The sequence below is a fragment of the Salvia hispanica genome, chromosome 3 (genome assembly GCF_029641045.1).
Source record: "Salvia hispanica isolate PSC_SH4W2 chromosome 3, Shi_PSC_v1, whole genome shotgun sequence".
NCBI lineage: Eukaryota > Viridiplantae > Streptophyta > Magnoliopsida > Lamiales > Lamiaceae > Salvia > Salvia hispanica.
The window spans coordinates 37,422,983-37,442,615 of NC_142694.1; the positions used below are offsets into that span (position 1 = coordinate 37,422,983).

The following is a 19,633-nucleotide window of genomic DNA, read 5'->3' on the forward strand; positions in this document are numbered from 1 at the left end:
AAAATGATATAAAATAAAGATCAGGTACCATTTACGTGCGAAATTGAAAGATTAGGTACCATTTATGTAGTTCACTCTTTCAGGAATGTCTGCCTTCATGCTTGCACTTTCCTTTCGGCTTTAATATATTTATAAATAAAATATAATCTATTCACTAATAAACTAACGTCAAAGCTCCTCCTTCATTTCAAATGAGGTGTGATCTGTTATTAACTCTGCTAACACATCAATGCATTGTATTAAAAATATCAATATGATCATATTGAAATGTCAACATCATATTGAAATGTCAACATAAACTTAATTGATATTTTAATACACTGTATTGGTATTGATATTTAAAATATCAGCACAAATTTGTGTTGACATTTTTAATACACTGCTTAGACGAGGGAGTAAGTTAAGAAAAATTAGTGTTACAATGCACCCTCAAATCAAATTATCAATCAATTCAATGAAATGAAAATCAATATCTAAATCATTATCTGAAGTTTAAAAATAACAAACGTAAACAGTAATCTATTATACTGCTACATTTTATAATATAAAATTGAAAAGAATTAAAAAATGTGCACGCTTAAGTATTTTTCAATCTGTGTCGAATCATAAATTAGAAATATATAAGCCCAAAGAGAAAACGGAAATTGAGGCCCATAAGCCCACATTATAAAACATACATACTGGACCCATTTTTTTTGTCTTATATCCATATTATAAATATTTGTAAATGCTGAAATATTAAGATTTCAGCAATCGAGTTTATTGCTTAATCCTAGCTTAATATACTATTATGGAGTATGATTTTTCGGTTGTTGGGATTAATAATCATTAGACATTTGTTCATGATGTTTCTTTCTTCCTGTGGTTTATATTCTCTATTTCTTTATTTCTGTTGATCTTATTATGTGACACAAATGTAACGAAAGTCGGTGAAAAGAAACAACACAACCCAAAATTCCAAAAATATACCAGTTGGGCTGTGTATGGATTTTGCTTCCCATTAATAAATAAAATCCCATTTGAGTTCCATGGCATCATTATTTGTCTAATAGGTGGTTGTAGCATTAACAATTAACAACATTTGAAAAGCCTCAATAGATTTGATTGCGCACCTAAATAAATAGTTGTGTTAGATTATGTTTGCGAAGCTGTTTTCACTCAATTACTATTATTTCCGAGCTCTTTTTCTTGGTAGTTTTGGGAGATATGTCTTAAAGAAAACTCAAGCCAAATGTCAATGTGATTCGAATTTATATTTTTATGTATCAAACTTTAAAATTAATGTTTGAGCATTATTGATTGAAGCAGTTTGAGATTTTTAACACTACCTCACTCCACGAAAAGTAAATTTTTTTAATTAGCACTGTCCATAAATATTAATACTCCATTCGTCCCAGTTTAGGAGTGTCATTCACTTTTCTGCACCCGTTTTATAAAATGAGGAGTAATATAGTTAAAGTTGAAAAATGGTAAAGTAAGAGATAGAATAATGTTGAAAAGAAATGGTAAAGTTATAAGAGGAGTCTCAACGCTATTTTCTTTCTTACTTTACCATTTTTTCACTTTAACTATTTATTATCATTTTTATAAAATAGGTGCAGAAAAGTGACTGGACTCATAGAGTGGGACAGATGGAGTTTATCTACTGTATTTTTGATAGGTTTCTCTCTCAAATGATTTAGTCATATTTTCCACTAGCAACAACTCTGCCATTTTCTCTCTCTCTCTCTCATTATATATATATATATATGTCTTTTATTTTAAAAATCTTGTCATCAATTATGTTGTTTAAATTATGCAGCTCGAACTCGAGTTCATGTTTGAGTTTGCATAATATCTCATCTTACATCAATAATGCTCCATCCGTTCATAAAAAATAGTTTCATTTATGGATGATATGAGTTTTAATAAAAAAAAATGGTAAAGTAAGAGAGAGTGAGAACAAAAGTGGGTAAAATAAAATAAATAGGTAAAAAAAAGTAGGTAAAATATGAGAGAGTAGATAAAAAGTGGAAAAAGTATGAAAGAAAATAGTAAAATAAGACTATTTTTCGTAGATAAAGAGAATATAACTATATAAAACTCACTCACTAATCTAGAAGCAAAGATATTTCAAACTTTTAGTGTCAACTCTACCTTTCGATTCAATTGAAAGTTTCCACTTACAAAAATTTGAAAGGAAATTCTCTCTCAATAATTTTTTTTGATGACCTAACGGTAAATCATTATTGTAAATTAGCCTTTTCTACTACCAGTTGGTTTAGCAGCCGTTGCTCTTGGAAAATAGAATTTTGTTTAAAAAATATACGTATAAATTAATTTATCTTGATACCTTTCTTGTTAAGAGATTAATTACTGACAAAGAAATGTTTTAAGTGACCTTGATAAGGAGTACATAACATAATTTGTAGATATCTTGATATACTTAAAGTGGTTTCTCTAAACTCTCAATTTTGATGAATTAAAAATGCACTTTGTATCGCTGTTTGAATTAAATCAATGAGATGGAAGTTAAACGCTAGGCTAGCTAATGAAACCCTATTAAAATTAGACCTCATTTAAAGAAACAAATTAATGCAGAAATAAAATATCTTAAATGATAATCACTTCATCCAAAAAAACAGAGAAGGTCGTAAATGACATGAATTTTAATGCAAAATTAGTAAAGTATGAGAGATGGAAAAAAAAGTGATGAAAGTGGTGTTAGTGATTATAGAGTCCATATTTAGATTGATGTGTATGGTTAGCATTGGCTTAAAACTTTTAATATTTAGAATTAATCTAATTATGGTGGGCAGTCCAAAATGATAGGAGTAAATTTCATGGACGGAGAGAGTATAATTTGCATACCTTAATTAAAGAACTTGAAAAATAATAATTAATCATGTAAATTAATCTATCTCAATGAGTAAGTGTAACGTAGATGTAAATGAAGTGATGTTAAGATAATTGCTGTTGATAAAATGCCGATCATTTAAATTAGAACAATTACTAACTTGTTTAATATTTTATTCTGTAAAATAAGTTTGTACAATATGTGAAATCGAGGATAATTCAAATGTTGAAATTTGAAACACTCGTTGGATTGGAAATATGCAAGTTTCCTTCTACATTTTTTATACTCCTACTACATATTTTAAAATTAAAACTTTAGACTTCTTGTCTAGAAAGAGAGTTATTGAAACTTCAAAAATCAATTGCATTTATGAACTGTAGGATTCAGAAAATGTTATTATCATTTATCATCAATGATTGTTGAGAAACATCACAAAGTCTTTTATGTGGGCCACCTAATATTGATAATTTTTTGTGGAGTAATATCACCGTAATTTTCACACAATCAATTGATGCATGCATTGAGACCCTAACAAAGTCATTTCGTTTGATATTAATGGTGATTGAATTTCAACAAAATGTTGCTACGTCCAAACTATTTCAATCTATTGATAGAAGAATTAATGAGTTACCACTTAAAAAGTTGTACAAATATGAAGAAAAAGAGGATTGCTATTTACGTAACTAACAACAAACAGGACTATTTCACTCTTGAATTGTACGTAGGTCTTTCTTATATTCCTAATAAAAGGCAATTCACATGTGAACCTATACTATATATATTGATAGAGATTCCCTCTTGTTTTATTACAAAAATATATGGTATTAGCTAAATCTACAAGCCTCTTAACTATGCTTTGTCCTCATGTACAAAACAAGATGGAGTACTAGCCAACTACCAAACACAACTAGAACACAATCACCAAAGGTAGAGAACAATCCCCAATTAATTACCACACAAATGATGACAATAGAAGCAAAATGAAGGTCAAATTTGAATCCTTCGACAAGTGGTATTGGTTATCCGGCTACTTCTTGGCCAGCTTCTAATTTTGATCAACTCATCACATAGTTCTCCTGGTAGAAAAGGAAATTATGTGCACCACCAAGTCTCTAAAAAATGAGTCTTCTTTCCACATCCCAATTTTGGAAGAATCCTTTATTTCTAAATCACCATATGGACCATGAATCACAATAGAACATGGATATCACATCTTATATCAAATTTGTAGAAAAGTGTGTCCATCCAAGTGAGAAAACAGAAGGCGGGTGTTTAGGCAAGTAAGCGAGATTCTATTGTTTACATCAAAAATACCACAAGCTACTTTAGAAAGCGAGATTCTATTGTTTACATCAAAAATACCACAAGCTACTTTAGAACATACGCCTGAAAATGATATGGTCGACACTTTCTTGCTCCTTGCAAATGACAAAGATAATTTGTAATTCAAGGGAATCCAAATCTAAAATGTCCGTCCTTAGTGTTGAGTCTGCCTTGTGACTTGTGAGAAAATACAAATAAAAAATTGGGTACACAGTGGGGTAACATTTCTCCACTTCAGTCTTCCATTTAGAGATTGGTTATCATCCTTCTCTCATGATATGATTAACCTGCTAAAAGAAACCAGTAACAGAGAATGTACTTGATTTATCAAAATGCCAAATTCTCACATTATTCTCACTCTAAAAGTGTTATCTACAACAAGTAAAGACTCTCCAAAATTTTTTCCTCCAAGACAAAGAAGTTCCTTCTCGAGGTAAATTTTCAAATTCATCTACTCCCGTCCTGCTTTAGCAGTCTCATTGACTTTTCTGCCCTCTTTTTGTAAAAATGATAAAAAATAGTTAAAGAGGAGAAATGGTAAATTGAGAGAGAATAATATAGAGAAGAGTCTTATCTACATTATTGTCTTTCTTAATTTATCATTTCTCCACTTTAACTATTTTTTATCATTTTTACAAAATGAGGGCAGAAAAGTGAATGAGACTGCTAAAGCGGGACGGAGGGAGTATTATTATTGTTATTATTATTCCAAGAGCCCATGTCATCAATAAAGTCGTCCTGCTATGTGCAGTATAAATCATGAATAACCATAGGAAAATGGTACTCACTCTGTTCCAAAAAAGTTGAGTCGTATTCCTTTTTAGTCCGTCTCAATAAAGTTGAGTCATTTCCTTTTTTATCACTCTTTTTTTTCTCCATCATTTACTTTACTCTCTCTTATCTTTCCCAACTTTTTCATCTCTCCTATTTATTTAATATAAATTCTTAACCTCCGTGCCTAAAAGTTTTGTCTCAATTTTTATGGGACGGAGGAAGTATTAACGTTGTTATCTCATGACCAAATAGCAAACCAAAATCTATATAAGATGGAAAATAATGGAAAGCTTCAACTAGGGTATGCCACCTTTAGTAAAACTATCTTACAATATTGCGTCAATGGTCACTAAGGTAAAATCACTAACATTTCGTCGAATATAACTTATACTACTCACATATTTTTTTTAATTTGAATGACAATTCACAAAGTTTTAATTTCTCTGATTCTTTTCCAAGACAACTTATTATCAAATGTTTTGTTTTTTATATTGGTTGGTCACCATATGCCTCATATAAGTTTTCCTCTCTTATTTTAGGAATTGCATTCATTTGATTCATATTTCATTTCAGAAAAAAGAAAGAGTAACATCAAGAATGAAGATACACCCTAGCTATTTAGGATTATAAATGGAACTATAGTAGCTAGCTTTTCGAAATCAAGATGTGACTTCTTTCATCTAAAAATTAGAAAAAGATGTAAAGATTACCTAAAAAAACTTGAGGACCCGTTTGAATAACACAAACAATAACACTTTAATAATTGATACCAATTGATGAAAGATTGAAAGTAAAGTAAATATTCTCCCTCTTCTTGCAAGAGAGACGTTTCTATATAAGACGGTAACTACAAACGGATACTATCATACCACTGTATTAATGAGGTAATACTTAATGGGAATATTCAGAGATATTATATAACAATATTTTGATTTTTATTTTAAAAGCCAACACACTTTTTTATTACTACAAGATAGGCATATTGGCAACCAAAAATCTGCAAGAAATTAATCAAAACAACGTCGTTTAATTGACTATTTTTATCCAAGTATTTGATTCAAGAAAATATGATTATCTTCAATAATCTAAATAAGTAGCGATCACTTTTAATCAATATTTTCATCCCACCATTTTATTGCCTTCATTATAATTTATCACATTTTATTTTATCTTCCTGCGAAGGAGATGCATATCATGCTACTTTGACAATAATAGTTTTTTATTGCACACATGCATGAAATGTAGTACTAATTTGAAACAAACTAGATCCTTAATCAGTGGCGACAAATGTCACATAATATAATACTACAAATATACAAATCATTTAATATGCCAACTACAAAATAAAAACACATGACCGTTAGCGTGAAACGGCATGGGTTCGACTCAAGTGGTCCTACTCCCACAGACATGACTCATGCACCGTTAGATAATTGGTTAACCTATAGTTTTCGGTGCGAATTCTTGACAATAATCAATATTTCCTCTCATTGAAATAGGCTAATTGAATATGACATGAGATTTAATGCGTAATTTAAAAGTAAAAGAAAAGAAGAAAAAATAGTTGAAATAGTAAAGTGGATGGTGAAACCCATAAATGCTAGTAAAAGAGATGGGGAAAAAGTTTTCATAAACGGAAATAGATTATTTCTATGGACGGACTGAAAGAGTATTTAATTCGTTGACTAGTTAGATCTCACATTACTTTTTACTTCATCTCTTACCATTCCTTAGTTTTTTACCCGCAAAACCAATCCAGTGCCCAACGGTCCGCTAAGTTGATAATACTCCTTTTTAGCGGTTTTTGTTAAACGGACATAACTTTCTTTACAAAGCTCTGATTGAGGCGTTCAAGAATTAAGATACACATATGAAAGTTTTTTCAGAATAAAAGGATGGTGACCTTAAAAGAGTGATTGAAACTCAGTAATTTTCCATTATTTCCTTCAAAACTCATCAACTTGTCAAAATAATCAATTGACGGAGATTCAATTAAAACTATACTTCATCACAACATACGAAGTTTATTCAGTCACCATTTGGATTGAGGAAGTGTTTTTAAAGCTATTTTGAATCGTAAAATCTCTTTTTACCTAATATATGTTCCGATCATACATTATCATAACGAGATCTTGAAACACTGTATAAAGAGAATGATTAAGCTGGGAAGTGGAACTACTGTAAGGCCGAAGACCAATTTATAGAGTTTTCTCGACATTAATCACAGCCCGACAACGAATTGATCAATCCCACTCGACCCCACCTAAATTCGTCCCTAATACAATATACCTCTTTGCTAAATGTGTAATTAAGACAAAATTGAGATAAATGAGGTATCATAAAAAAAAATAACACTAGCTCATTGCCACTTAAAATTTGGAATCCATTGGACTTGTGGCCTCCCTAGAAAAAGTGCTATTCAATAAATAAAGTTATAAAACAAATAAAGGTCAGATATATGCAGTTGACTACATTGTGGTTTATACATTTCGAGGTTAGCATACAAGTTAGTCAGCTAATTATTATATTATGTACTGTATAATGTTTGAATTATACTACATTTTTATGATCTGGATACTTTAATAAATTATTACTCCAGTATTGCATTTTTATTCAGCTTGGGATTCTATTTTTTACCCCTTTCCTAAATTTTCTATTTTCCTCTTCGGGAATATAAATTATCGAAAATATCATCATTTGATATTCCCTATTTTATTCAGCTGCAACGAACTACATATTCCCGTGACGCCCAAAGTCATGGGCGTCAATTTTTCCCTTTTTTTTTATGTATAATATGTAGAGTAAACTGCATGAAATACCCCTAATAATTGCGGTTGTTGCATCAGTGATCCATAACAAAAAAAAATAGTATCACATGAGTCTAATCACAAATCAAGTTTTTTCGGACCAAAATGCCATTAGGCCCTTCAAGGGCATTCTCGTCACTTACTCATACTGCTCTGACTCCGCCTCTGCATGGCACTGCAACATGCACTGTAGCTGCTGACACATTAGTCATGATATGACACAAAATGTCATATCTTACATCCTCTGCATGACACTACAACATGCACTGTAGTTGCTAACACATTTGTGTGGTTGCATTGTGTGTTATTTCATATAATAAGTAATACTTCATTCGTGATTTATGTGTACAGTTTGGAAAGGTACAATATTGGAACTACGCATAGTTCTGGGTTTAGGGACTCATTTGTGACTAATGTTCTGTTAGTTGATAGTCTGATAACTGATATTCAATTGATTTTCATCTGAAAATTGAAAATTTAATCAAATGTAATCAACATTTTCATTTGTTACAATAGTTTAAAAATGACAATGCATAACAACAAGATTGCGAATTTAAACTTTCGGGACAATGATATTATTTTTGCAATCTTGAACGACAACACTTCACACTCGTCAGTTTTCATGGACAATTGTAACTTCAATGCTTCACACTCCTCAGTTTTCATGCGCAATTTCTCTTCAAGAACACCTTCAATCAACGATTTGGCTTTAAGCTAAGATTCGAATTGGTCTCGTTCAAGTTTCACTCTTTGAAAATAGTTGTCTTGGTTAGGGGAAAGACCTGCATCAACCCATCGAAAAAACTTGCAATCATCTTCCTGCTAAATACTTTGTCATTAGACTTCCAGCCAAAAAAATTCATATAAAAATATAACATAATACATGATTTTAACCTTCCATATTGGGCATCGACAGTAACGTCTACCCGGGTTAGTAGCCGTCCTAGATATCACAAGCTCAGCCTCAAGGTCATGATTACAGTTCACAATTTCGGGACGAGGCCAATTCTAATTGAAGCTTGAACAGAAAGATTGAGAGAAGAAGAAGAAGAAGAAGAAGAAGAAGAAGAAGAAGAAGAAGACATTGCAACCGGACCTGAATTGAATTCAAAAATACACAATTTAAATCAGGAATGAATACAATTTAGAACCGCAAGTGCAAAATTCATATAAATCATAAGCTTACAAAAAATATCAAATTCGTATTTCTCTCTCAACTCAAATCCCCAAAATTTTGCATACGGCGGTAACCTTAAAACCATAATAAATCGAGTTGCCCAACTTGCCAAAAGTCAAACCAAATTTGCCAAAATTAATATGACTTATGTGTAGGTAAAAAATTCTTATTTATCTCTCAAATGAAATCCCCAAAAATTCTCATAACACGGTAACCCTAAACCCCTAATTCGCGTTGCCAGTCGAAATGCCTAAAGGGGAAATCTCATACGTTACATGATACAAAAACTCAAAAGAAGCACATCACACTTACTCCAGTTAGGGATGGGATGCGTGGGGCTGAGAAGACGATGAAAGAAGAAGAAAAAGAAATGGAAGAGAAGAAGTGAGATTAAGTGAAATCAAAAGAGAGAGAGAAAATATATTCTAGCCTACTAATCATTCGAAAGTGGAAACAAAATCTGCATAATTTGACAAGTCACTTCCATGTAGTGTAGAAGTGACAGAGTAGGGGACAGGTTTGGGAGGGTTATGAGACTAATTTGCCCTTCCAGCCATTTGGGCATTTTGGTCCGAAAAGTGGCTAAAATTACCTGGTGGTTTGTAATTGTATGAAATGTTAAACCTGTATGGTGCTATTTTTTTTTGTTATGGGTCACTGGTGCAACAACTGCAAATGTTAGGGGTATTTCATGCAGTTCACTCTAATATGTATGCATCCAATTAAAAAGCTGGCATGGAACTCATTAACAAAATAAATAATCAAATTTCAAAAATTACCCTCCATCACGATTAATTGTCACTTTTTTCCATTTCAGTCCATCCCTTAATAATTGTCACACTTTATTTTTACCATAAATGGTAAGTAAGTATCGCATTCCACTAACTCACTTTACTCACATTTTATTATAAACTAATATAAAAAAGTGAGTCATACATTCCATTAATTTTTTCAACCAACTTTTCTTCATATTTTCTAAAACTCGTGTCCGATCAAAGAGTGACAATTAATCAGGAATGGAGTGAGTATTTCTTCGATGTAAAATTGGTTTTAATAGCACATAATTATATTATCTATATAATCATGATGTTATAAAGTTAGCAGTTAATAATGTGTTGTTTAAAATTCGTACCGTTACACTCAGCTGTCAGCTGTGTGTACTGTGTCTCTCTCTCTCTCTCTCTCACACACACACACATACACACACACACACACACTTAAAACAGCATCGATTTTTAAAAATGAAACACACAGTAGTGCACCTTCTCTCTCACGCACAGAGACAATCACAAGAATCCGACGACAGAATATTTGAATGCAGAAGAAAACGCAGAGAAGATTAAATCTCCATCTTCTCTCATTTCTCTTCAGCTCTCTAAAAACGAGAAAATCTCTCAAAAATCTCAGGATCAATCAATCGATTGCACCTGCCATAGTCTTCCACGGCGTTTACGCGAAATCACCGGCCGTCGATTCGACGCCGGGAGATGGCCACTTCGCTTCCGGACACATTCGCTCCTCCTCGATTCCTGATTTACTTCCGCAATCGCATTGCCTGCGAGGATCCTCCCCGATTCGATTGAGGATTCTTCAATTTTTTTAGTCGGAAATGGCGATGAAGGGCGGTTGGTGGCTGGAGAAATTAAGGAGGGCGGTTCGGACGGCGTATTTCGTGGTGGTGATGGTGGCGTCTCTTCTGGCGGTGTCTCTGCCGCTGGTGGTGTCCGTTTGCGATGCCGTTCTGCCTTGTTTGCTGATTCCGAGCTTCACGTGCATCGGATGTGTTGGTTTGAAGGAGCATTTGCGGAGATATGCGTTTCGGAGCTCGCTTGTGGATATTCCTGTTGTTTCCATCGTCAGATCTCTCATCATCCTATGTAAGTTTGCTCTTTCTGCTTTTCAATTATTGTGTTGACTGGTTATTGGTTGAGTGAAGCATGGATTATTGAGGATACGTGAAATTGCATTCCAAACGGACTTCGATTTTCCCTAAACCTCATTCGCAAGCGAAGAATTAGTAAATGATGTGATTATTGTTAATAGAATTTCAGTATTAGATCTGATTGCTTTTCCATTGTTGCTCGGTAGTTATTGTATTTAGTTTTGCACTAATATCACATTTTGTGGGGAATAGTTTCAGTTATTGTATTTCCTTTCTTGTCATGAAAGCAAGAGGTTAACTTTTTTTTCACTTGTTTGTTATTGGATGGACCTTTTACCTGGATTGAATTGAATTGATTGGTTGTATGCTATAGGCAAGTGATATTCTACAAATACTGTAAACTGAATCTACAACCGAATTTTTGTATAATATTAAAGTGAGCTATACATTTGCTGTTTTGAAGACTGGACTTCTTAACTTTAATATGGTTTTTGGATTTGTTGTGTGACGACAGGTGCATATTCTATTTGCGATTTACAGGCATTGTCGCACGGGTCCTATCTAGGCACTGTAACGTTCACTTCGTTAATTTCGATACTGCTTCTTTCCTTCAAGGCCTGTGTTTTCACTATCAATTCTCAATTTGAGCAAGAATCTTCAACCTATCTTTCAAGAAAGAGGCTCCATTTGAAGAAGTCCTGGGGAATGCCTGTCTTATTTCTCTCTTCTGTAGTCTTTGCTCTGGGGCACATTGTTGTTGCCTATCATACAAGCTGCAAAGCTAGGAGGAAGCTTATGTTCCACCGTGGTGATTTAGAAGCAGTAAGTACATCAATAAATTTATGTTTACTTTGTAACCTTCTTATTGTGTTATTCTACTGTCCAAGGTATATTCTAAGTGACCTAGTCTCTGGTTGATCTATGTTTCAACCCGTTCTGTTGAAAGCTTGAGCTGGAAAATAATAGCTTATATTGTCCAATACACTAAAATTCGTAAATTATGGTTTCTATGAAAGTTGCATTTGCTTTACTTGACTTCATCTAATCCATCACCTAAATCCTGATCATCAGGTCCTTTCTTGCAAAATGGTTTTCTCCACATATCAGAAGGTCCCGCGCTCTCCCATACCATCGGCAGGGAAATCTTTCAGAGGTGATGTTGAAACAAAAAGAAAAGCACCAGCATTGGTCCGTGATAAGGGGCAACTTCCAGTGAGTGTACTTGCTGACGTAGACAGCCTATTCATTACTTGTCAAGGGTTGATTGTTCATTACAAGCTAAGCCTGCCAGCATCTCCTTCCCGATCCTTGTCCTCAGCAACCTCTTTTCATTTTTCTCCGCATAGTACACCACCAAAAAGCCATCTTAATTTTCAAAAGAGCGCCAGCAATACATTTCATACCAGTAACTCCGCTCTCTATACACCACTACTGGCCAGCTCTCCACCTTCCCCAACATCTGAAAATGTGCCTATTTTGTGCTTAAATGAAAATTGTGCAGAGGACCTGAGCATACAGGATTCTCCACAAATGGAACAAGAAATAACAACAAATGACCAATTTGGCATTGTTTTGGTTCATGGGTTTGGAGGAGGAGTTTTCTCATGGAGAAAGGTAATAGGCCCTCTTGCCAGGAATATTGGATGTACAGTAGCTGCTTTTGACAGACCTGGATGGGGCTTGACATCAAGGCCACAGAAAAAGGACTGGGTGGAAAATCCATTAACCAATCCTTTCAAGATTGACAATCAGGTTGGTGATTGCTGTTATGCTTATGTATTACGCTTTAATGTCTATATCAGATACTCTAGTCTGTTACCACTTAAAATATTTTGTCAGGCCTGATGTCTCCTATTTTTACTGTCATATCTTGTGTTACTAAAGAGATGGGTATTATTCTAATATTGTGTAGCCTGATGTCTCCAATTTTTACTGTCATATCTTGTGTTACTAAAGAGATGGGTATTATTCTAACATTGTTACACGAATCATCTAAACATACATAGTGGATAACGAAGACATGTATTGTGAAACTTTCATCTGCCTATATTGACTTTTAGCATCTTTTACATAAATGGTGCATCTTTTATGTCTTCAAACAGGATGTTTATATCGTACTGTTAGCATTATTTCAGCAGTTCAGTTTTGTTTTTCAGGCTGACCTGCTTATCTCTTTTTGCTTGGAAATGGGGTTCTCCTCAGTTGTGATTGTCGGACACGATGATGGAGGACTTCTTGCATTGAAGGCTGCACAAAAGGTTCAGTCGGATAATACCTTGAAGGTGAGTTGGCTGCTTCTACAAACCTTATTAAATGTGTTGTACTAATTGTTTACTCCTACATATTAATGTTATAAAGGGATTCTGTTTAGGAAAAAAGAGAGTAGTTTCAGGCCTGCTTTTGCATGCTAAGTGTAAGCAAAAGACCTTTTGTTTTAGCATCAGAAAAGTTTCAATTAAGTAGATATAGTCTGTTGGTTATCTTAAGAGATGATTACTAGAGTGCATGTAATCTAACAATATACCAATATGGAGGGAGGATGTTTGATTTTGGTCCAACTGATTTCTAACATCAAATTTATTTTTCTATGCCATGCTTCACAGCTTGATATAAAGGGGGTTGTGCTAGTAAATGTAAGCCTGTCGAGAGAATTGGTTCCAGCCTTTGCCAGAATACTTCTACGCACTTCACTTGGAAAAAAACACTTGGTGCGGCCTCTTCTTCGGACAGAAATTACCCAAGTGGTGAATCGACGTGCTTGGTATGATGAAGCCAAGTTAACATCTGACGTTTTGAGTCTTTACAAGGTAAGCTTCCTCCATCGTCCCAAAGATGCTATCTACCTGCCTTGACTCAAATTTGTGTTTCATTATATATGCTGGCCTAGTAAACTTCACTACCAAAGTCCAACAATTCGTTGTTCGCAACTATATCAGGCTCCATTGCACGTAGAAGGTTGGGACGAGGCACTTCATGAAATCGGGAAATTATCAAATGAAACAGTCTTATCCCCAAATGACACCACTTTGTTGCTGAAAGCTGTTGCGAATATTCCAGTCTTAGTTATAGCTGGGGCAGAAAACGCACTTGTCCCACTAAAATCTGCTCAAACTATGGCTTCCAAACTTGTAGATTCTGTAAGTTATCTTCTTCTCATTTTTCCATGCACAGATTAATATTTTCCACCTAAAATGAGATTTATAACTTAATTAGCATATCTAATGTGGCAGAGACTGGTTGCAATATCTGGTTGTGGCCACCTTCCACACGAGGAATGCCCCAAGGCGCTGCTTGCGGCAATCTCACCCTTCGTTTCTAGGCTTCTAGTCAGAGTAGAGTCGGATAGCAGCAAATAAGGTTGATTGCATTAGCTAGCAGTATATTATTTCCCTTGTAAATTATTCCCTCAAGAGGAGATATTAGATCAATTTGATCTCTTCTTTTGAGTGACTTTTTTGATGCCGTTCCTTCAATGAGAGTACTTCAATTGCTCCTTTTTTTGTATAATGAAATGTGAGTAACAATTCAGAACAGTGTGAGAAACCCATTTACCTAAAACAAAAATAATAAATGTGACTTTAAATTATGAATAGCCCAAAATGGAAAAATGAGACATTATTTTGTAGAGGAAAGGGACTAATAAAAGGGCTGGGTCTTTAAATACTACAAAGAAAAGCAGAAACTAAAAGATGAAGACAAAAAGTGGACTTGTATAGTAAGCAGATGATTCAAAGAGAGTAAAATGAGAATTCAATCACAATTTACTCTCAAGACAAAAAGGATAAAAAAGCTTTGTTTATTGCAAAAGATCAAGCATCGAACTTTTTACGCCCCTTTGCTGCGGGTCAGGCCAAAAACTACAACACACACACAAGGAAAACATGTAATCTCAACCTAGTCAGCCTCCGATTCCTTCTGGGTACTACTTGGCTTATAGTTCACATCATTTGTGTCGTGGTCAGCAATCTGGACGTTTTCGATTTGGTGAGTGACTTGATCCACGTCTTTGAAACTTGGCCTGTGTGTAGCGGCAGCACCAGATGTTTCCTCCTCGGAGTTGTTCAGGGGAGCAGTCTGCCATATCCTAATAGTTCCATCTTCAGATCCAGAGGCGTAAGATTCGCCACCCGGTGAGAAACGCACACAGTGCACTGGACCATGGTGCCCTTTGTTGCACCCTGGATATTGCAATCAAGAATATTATCATCAGAACAAATAGATGGAAATGTATCTTGCTACCCTCAACCACCAAGCACAGGGAGGGGATCATAATTGCCAAAATAAGAAAAGAATCAAAAGCAAAAAGTATCTGCTGAGATATGCACAAATTGCACTGAACTTACCAATTTCAACGCCTGTGTGGAAATCAAACATGTGAACCCACATGTCTTCTCCACCAGCAATGAACTTGTTGCCATACTTTGGCTCCATTGAAGCTGATTCTACGATGCAAGGCATTTCATAACTCTTTACCAATCCAAAGCTGTTAAAAGAAGTGTCCAGCATTATTGAATCAATAAAATATAACTACCATGACAACCAGGCAAATGCTGTCAATAAATAAAATTACACAAACAAACAAAACGTACTGATTTGCATCCCAAAACTTTACACTTGTTCCATCAGCAGTTGTTATATAGCGGCCATCTTGACTCACTTCAGCACTGGTTACAGAAGCCTTGGTGTCGAGAGTCCGAACAATTGTGCCAGTTCTCACATCCCATAACCTGTGAGCAATAGCTTTCACATGTTAGATACTATAAGTAGTGAGACCAGATATCATCCAAGATAAAAAATACACACAGGATAGCTCAACAACATGAAAAAGCCAGAAACAGCAAAAAATTACTTGGACACCATCACATACCTCACGCCACCCATATCAGTACAGGAACCTAAGATAGTTTGGTCGCTATGAAGCCAAGAAAGAGTCCTGACAGAACCTGGAGACTTTTCAATCTCCCTAGGAGAAGCATCGGGCCTATTTAGATCAAATATGCGGAGAACTTTTTCCATTCCCCCAGTTAAAAGTAAGTGGGTATCCTGCAAATTGATAAAACAATTTCAGCCCACACTGCAGAATAGTATTAGATAACGTAAGTATCTTCTAACATATGTTTCAGCCATTATGTCATACGGACAGCTGTGACAGAGGTCTGGATCCAGTTGTGGCATTGAAACCCTCAGAATGTCACATTGAAACCCTCAGAATGTTAATTGTTAATTATGGGTACGGGTACGGGTCCGAGAAACAATGCCTAAATTTGATGCTCCGGAATGGATTATCATGGTGAAAAAGTAATGTAACAAACTTGGGCCAACTCACCAACATGGGAGGTTTTCCACATAATGATATTTTGCTAAAGTTTAGAGGTTATGTCACGTGATTTTTAATAAGCATATTACACAATACACATTGTTTATATGTATAAGTAGTTATGTACCCCTGTATCCATATCCTGGTTCTGGATATATTTTGACTTATGCACACATGAAACATATAAGCTCCGTGATTCCACAATTGTTACTCGGGGAATTCACAACAGTATGGTCCTATTAGTAAATTGTAAACCAGCCAAATATCTATCCAGAGAAAACAGAAGCAAGAGAACTGTTCCAGCATTTGGAACATGCAAATGGATTACATCATTATGGATTGGATTAGTGTTTCAGATGAGTTTAATTCTCATCTCTTCAACCTATTGATTTAAAGATTAAAAAAACTGAGATATCTACCAACTTAAAAACTTCTCTGTTGTGAGACACATGACAATTCAATATTATTTTCACAAATGATATAAGAAAAACAGTATCATTAGAAGAAAAGGGCCAATTAAGGAGCACCTCTGAGAAAGCACAAGCACGGGCAATGTGTTTATGCTCAAACGAATGCAGTTCATCACCAGTTAATGCATCCCATAATTTCCTGCAATCAATAACAGAATCAGGTGCAAAATTCTCTATTTTCTCATTGTTGAAACTTTGACATCGTGTATTAACATATAGTACAAATTCCAATTGAATTATCAGAAAGGAAACAACAAAAGCATCGATTCTTACGCTGAAAAATCAGCAGATGCAGAGGCAGCGCGCATGGCTTGTTTATCCAGGCAACAACTCCATACTGCACCTTTATGCCCTTGAAAGGTCCCAATCCAGTCTCCTGTTTCTCCATTTCTCAACATTGGTGTAGAGTCTGAAAAGTGTGTGGAATGTGGGTTATTTTTTCATGAGACCATCATTGAACATATTTTAATTCATTAGAAGTCTTGGCCTCAAATAAATCTCAAGTATATAATTTTCTTTTAGATGATGCAAGAATTCCACATAAATTTAACAGGCCCTGACGGATGAAAATAAATGGATAACACCATAACAGATCAAAATACCATTTCTGCAACAACTAATCAAATCAACAAACATATGCTTCATGAAGTTTAGTACATTTGAACAGAGAAAAATTCCAAAACAGAAATTATAGACCCTACATTCCCAATTCTACAAATTTCTACTAGTACTACATCAGAGACTCGTATACATGTCTCATTGATACACTTCAAGTGAATGAGTCCCCTTAAACTTTAAGAGATATACTTTCAATATACATATCGTGATTCATGCAACAACCTAGTGGGTCAAGATTCAAGAAATAAGTAATTTTAAGAACCTAGTGGGTCAAGAGTCAAGAAATAAGTAATTTCAACAAAAGTTCGATCCGACAAAGGGAAGAAACAAAAGGATTCAGTCCAGATGTGATCTTATTCTCATCTTTCAGATTGCTACTTGCTAAAAGCATTTTCCACATAAAGACATTAGGATCAATTTCGACAAGGAAAACTAGCATTATTGAATATTCTGATCATACAAACTGATAAATTCACACATAATTAATCAGTATGACCTAGCAAATAAAGAAGCACCATAATCAAACAACATATATGATCGAACGGTATGCGTAGTTACCCTTGCTTGCACTAACAAGAAAGAATCCATCAGGCGTTACTGGACTGTAGAACAAATCAACAACAGGTCGTGAATGGCCATGGCAGACCAATGGAGCTACAACCTTCTTCTTATCCATTCTTCAAAATCCCTTCAATAACTTTTTTGTTTTTTCCACAATGTACGATAAAAAATACGAACAGCAAATGAACAATACTCCCCCGATCACAGTTCCAGGCACCACATTCAATCGTAAATTTGCGACAATTGACACCAAAAAAATACGCCCAATTGCCTAAGTGACTTCCTTTTATATCTCGATTCGAAGCAAAACTCCTCAAACCGGAAACATATGTAAAGACAAAACTAGTATGTATCGCTGTATGTATATGCAGTGGCGGCAATGAAGAACACAGGTGCGAAACCCTAATCTGTGATCGGTTCAATTTGTGCGCCGGATCCACACCTCCTAACCCTAGATGGATAAAATTTATTGGTTAATTTTGGTAAAAATTAGAAAAACTACAGAAATAATTACTAGTAAGGAAATGGAAACAATTCCATGGGAGCAAAACTGGGCTATAGGGCTAGGCGCAAGAATGATAGATATGCCCTAGTTTATTTATACGCAATTTCCCCAAATTCACCGTTTTTCGCTCTCCTCTTTCTTTCTTGTTTTTCGTGTCACCTCATTTTTCATCAGAGGACCTCATCTTTCTACAAATTCAACAATTGACCTTCATCACATTAAGATTTTTTTATTATTTATTTGTGAAGAAATCTCAATGGAAATTCAACAAAAGTTCCATGAAGTAGTACAAACATTCCAATATGCAAACTTTATAAAGGTAATGCATGTTCTTGAGGATTCCATTGAAAACGTTATATGTTCTTCATGACACAATTTCAAATTTGTTTATATTTATGATCATTATTTTTGGAATTATTTGTCATGATTAATTTAGAATTTGAGATGTATTTTGTGAGTGTGTGATTACTTTTGAGGTGTAATGTTTGCGAAAACATATGAGTCTTAAGCACGTTATAGTGTCAACATAATGTCTAGTCATGTTTAATGTATTGATGATTGAGGTTAACTAGCTCTGATTTTATTTTTTCCACACGTTAGAATTTTATAAATTTCTTCAGTTATTTTAATATTTATTAGTATTTTTTAGTTAATTAGAATAAGTAGATGGAATTTATTTGACCAATATTAATTGATTTTGATTTTATTTTCTTCTTTATTGCAGTATAAATTGAAATAGTCTATTGGAGTGCATTCTTTTTGTCACGTATGCGCTCGTAAGTGAGGGATGGATGGTTTAATTTAATGTAAATAACATATAGATGCATTACCTTACTGTAATCACCATATTGTACAACTTACCGAAAATTCGGTGTGAAAATAAAATCATAGCTTTATCTTACTAAAATTTTCGTCACACCGAAGTACAGTATACCAAATTTTCAATATGATGAATTTCAATGCCGAAATTGTACCTCATTTTCGGTATACCTTACTTTTGTGATACAATTGACATTCAACATCAATGAAAATTGAATATTTTAATTTTTAAAATATAATTTAGATTTTATAATCTAAAAATATCAGTAGTGCTACAAATTGTTTTACACTGTCGATTCGTTTTATCGGTTCTTTTAGAAGTAGGATTAGGGTGGGTCGGTATAGTATATTACACCGAAAATGTTATACAGCATATTATATCGAAACTTGTTGTGCGGGAAAATAAATATCTATATCGTATCGAAATTTTTGGTAACACCAAAATTTAGTATAGTATGATAAACTTTTGATATCGTTATTGCAGTATATCGTATGGTATACTAAAACACGGTATGCCATACCATAATACCTCTGTTCATGTCGA

At 34.3% G+C, this 19,633-nt stretch overlaps 2 protein-coding genes across 2 annotated transcripts; one reads left to right on the forward strand and one right to left on the reverse strand.

Annotated features, from left to right (window-relative positions):
- The first annotated feature begins 10,066 nt into the window (after positions 1-10,066).
- On the forward strand, positions 10,067-14,293 carry LOC125213125 (uncharacterized). Its single transcript, XM_048113492.2, has 7 exons — positions 10,067-10,794; positions 11,314-11,621; positions 11,871-12,551; positions 12,956-13,081; positions 13,403-13,606; positions 13,736-13,936; positions 14,030-14,293. The coding sequence occupies exons 1-7, from the start codon at positions 10,527-10,529 to the stop codon at positions 14,153-14,155; spliced, it is 1,914 nt and encodes a 637-aa protein (XP_047969449.1). The 5' UTR covers positions 10,067-10,526; the 3' UTR covers positions 14,156-14,293.
- Positions 14,294-14,489: 196 nt separating this feature from the next.
- Positions 14,490-18,444, reverse strand: LOC125213126 (uncharacterized). The gene is made up of 7 exons (XM_048113493.2): positions 17,763-18,444; positions 16,860-16,995; positions 16,644-16,725; positions 15,667-15,842; positions 15,389-15,526; positions 15,143-15,282; positions 14,490-14,977 (listed from the first exon to the last, which is right to left on the reverse strand). Exons 1-7 carry the CDS (start codon positions 17,878-17,880, stop codon positions 14,694-14,696), a joined length of 1,074 nt encoding a protein of 357 aa, XP_047969450.1. The 5' UTR covers positions 17,881-18,444; the 3' UTR covers positions 14,490-14,693.
- Between the last annotated feature and the right edge of the window lie 1,189 nt (positions 18,445-19,633).

Coding starts and splice junctions, on each gene's coding strand:
- LOC125213125 (XM_048113492.2), top strand. CDS start 10,527: ATGGCGATGAAGGGCGGTTGGTGGCTGGAGAAATTAAGGAGGGCGGTT. Junction 10,795..11,313: donor CAGATCTCTCATCATCCTAT/GTAAGTTTGCTC, acceptor GTGTGACGACAG/GTGCATATTCTATTTGCGAT. Junction 13,937..14,029: donor CTTCCAAACTTGTAGATTCT/GTAAGTTATCTT, acceptor CTAATGTGGCAG/AGACTGGTTGCAATATCTGG.
- LOC125213126 (XM_048113493.2), bottom strand. CDS start 17,880: ATGGATAAGAAGAAGGTTGTAGCTCCATTGGTCTGCCATGGCCATTCA. Junction 16,996..17,762: donor TCTTGTTAGTGCAAGCAAGG/GTAACTACGCAT, acceptor CACACTTTTCAG/ACTCTACACCAATGTTGAGA. Junction 15,843..16,643: donor GTGCTTGTGCTTTCTCAGAG/GTGCTCCTTAAT, acceptor ATCAATTTGCAG/GATACCCACTTACTTTTAAC.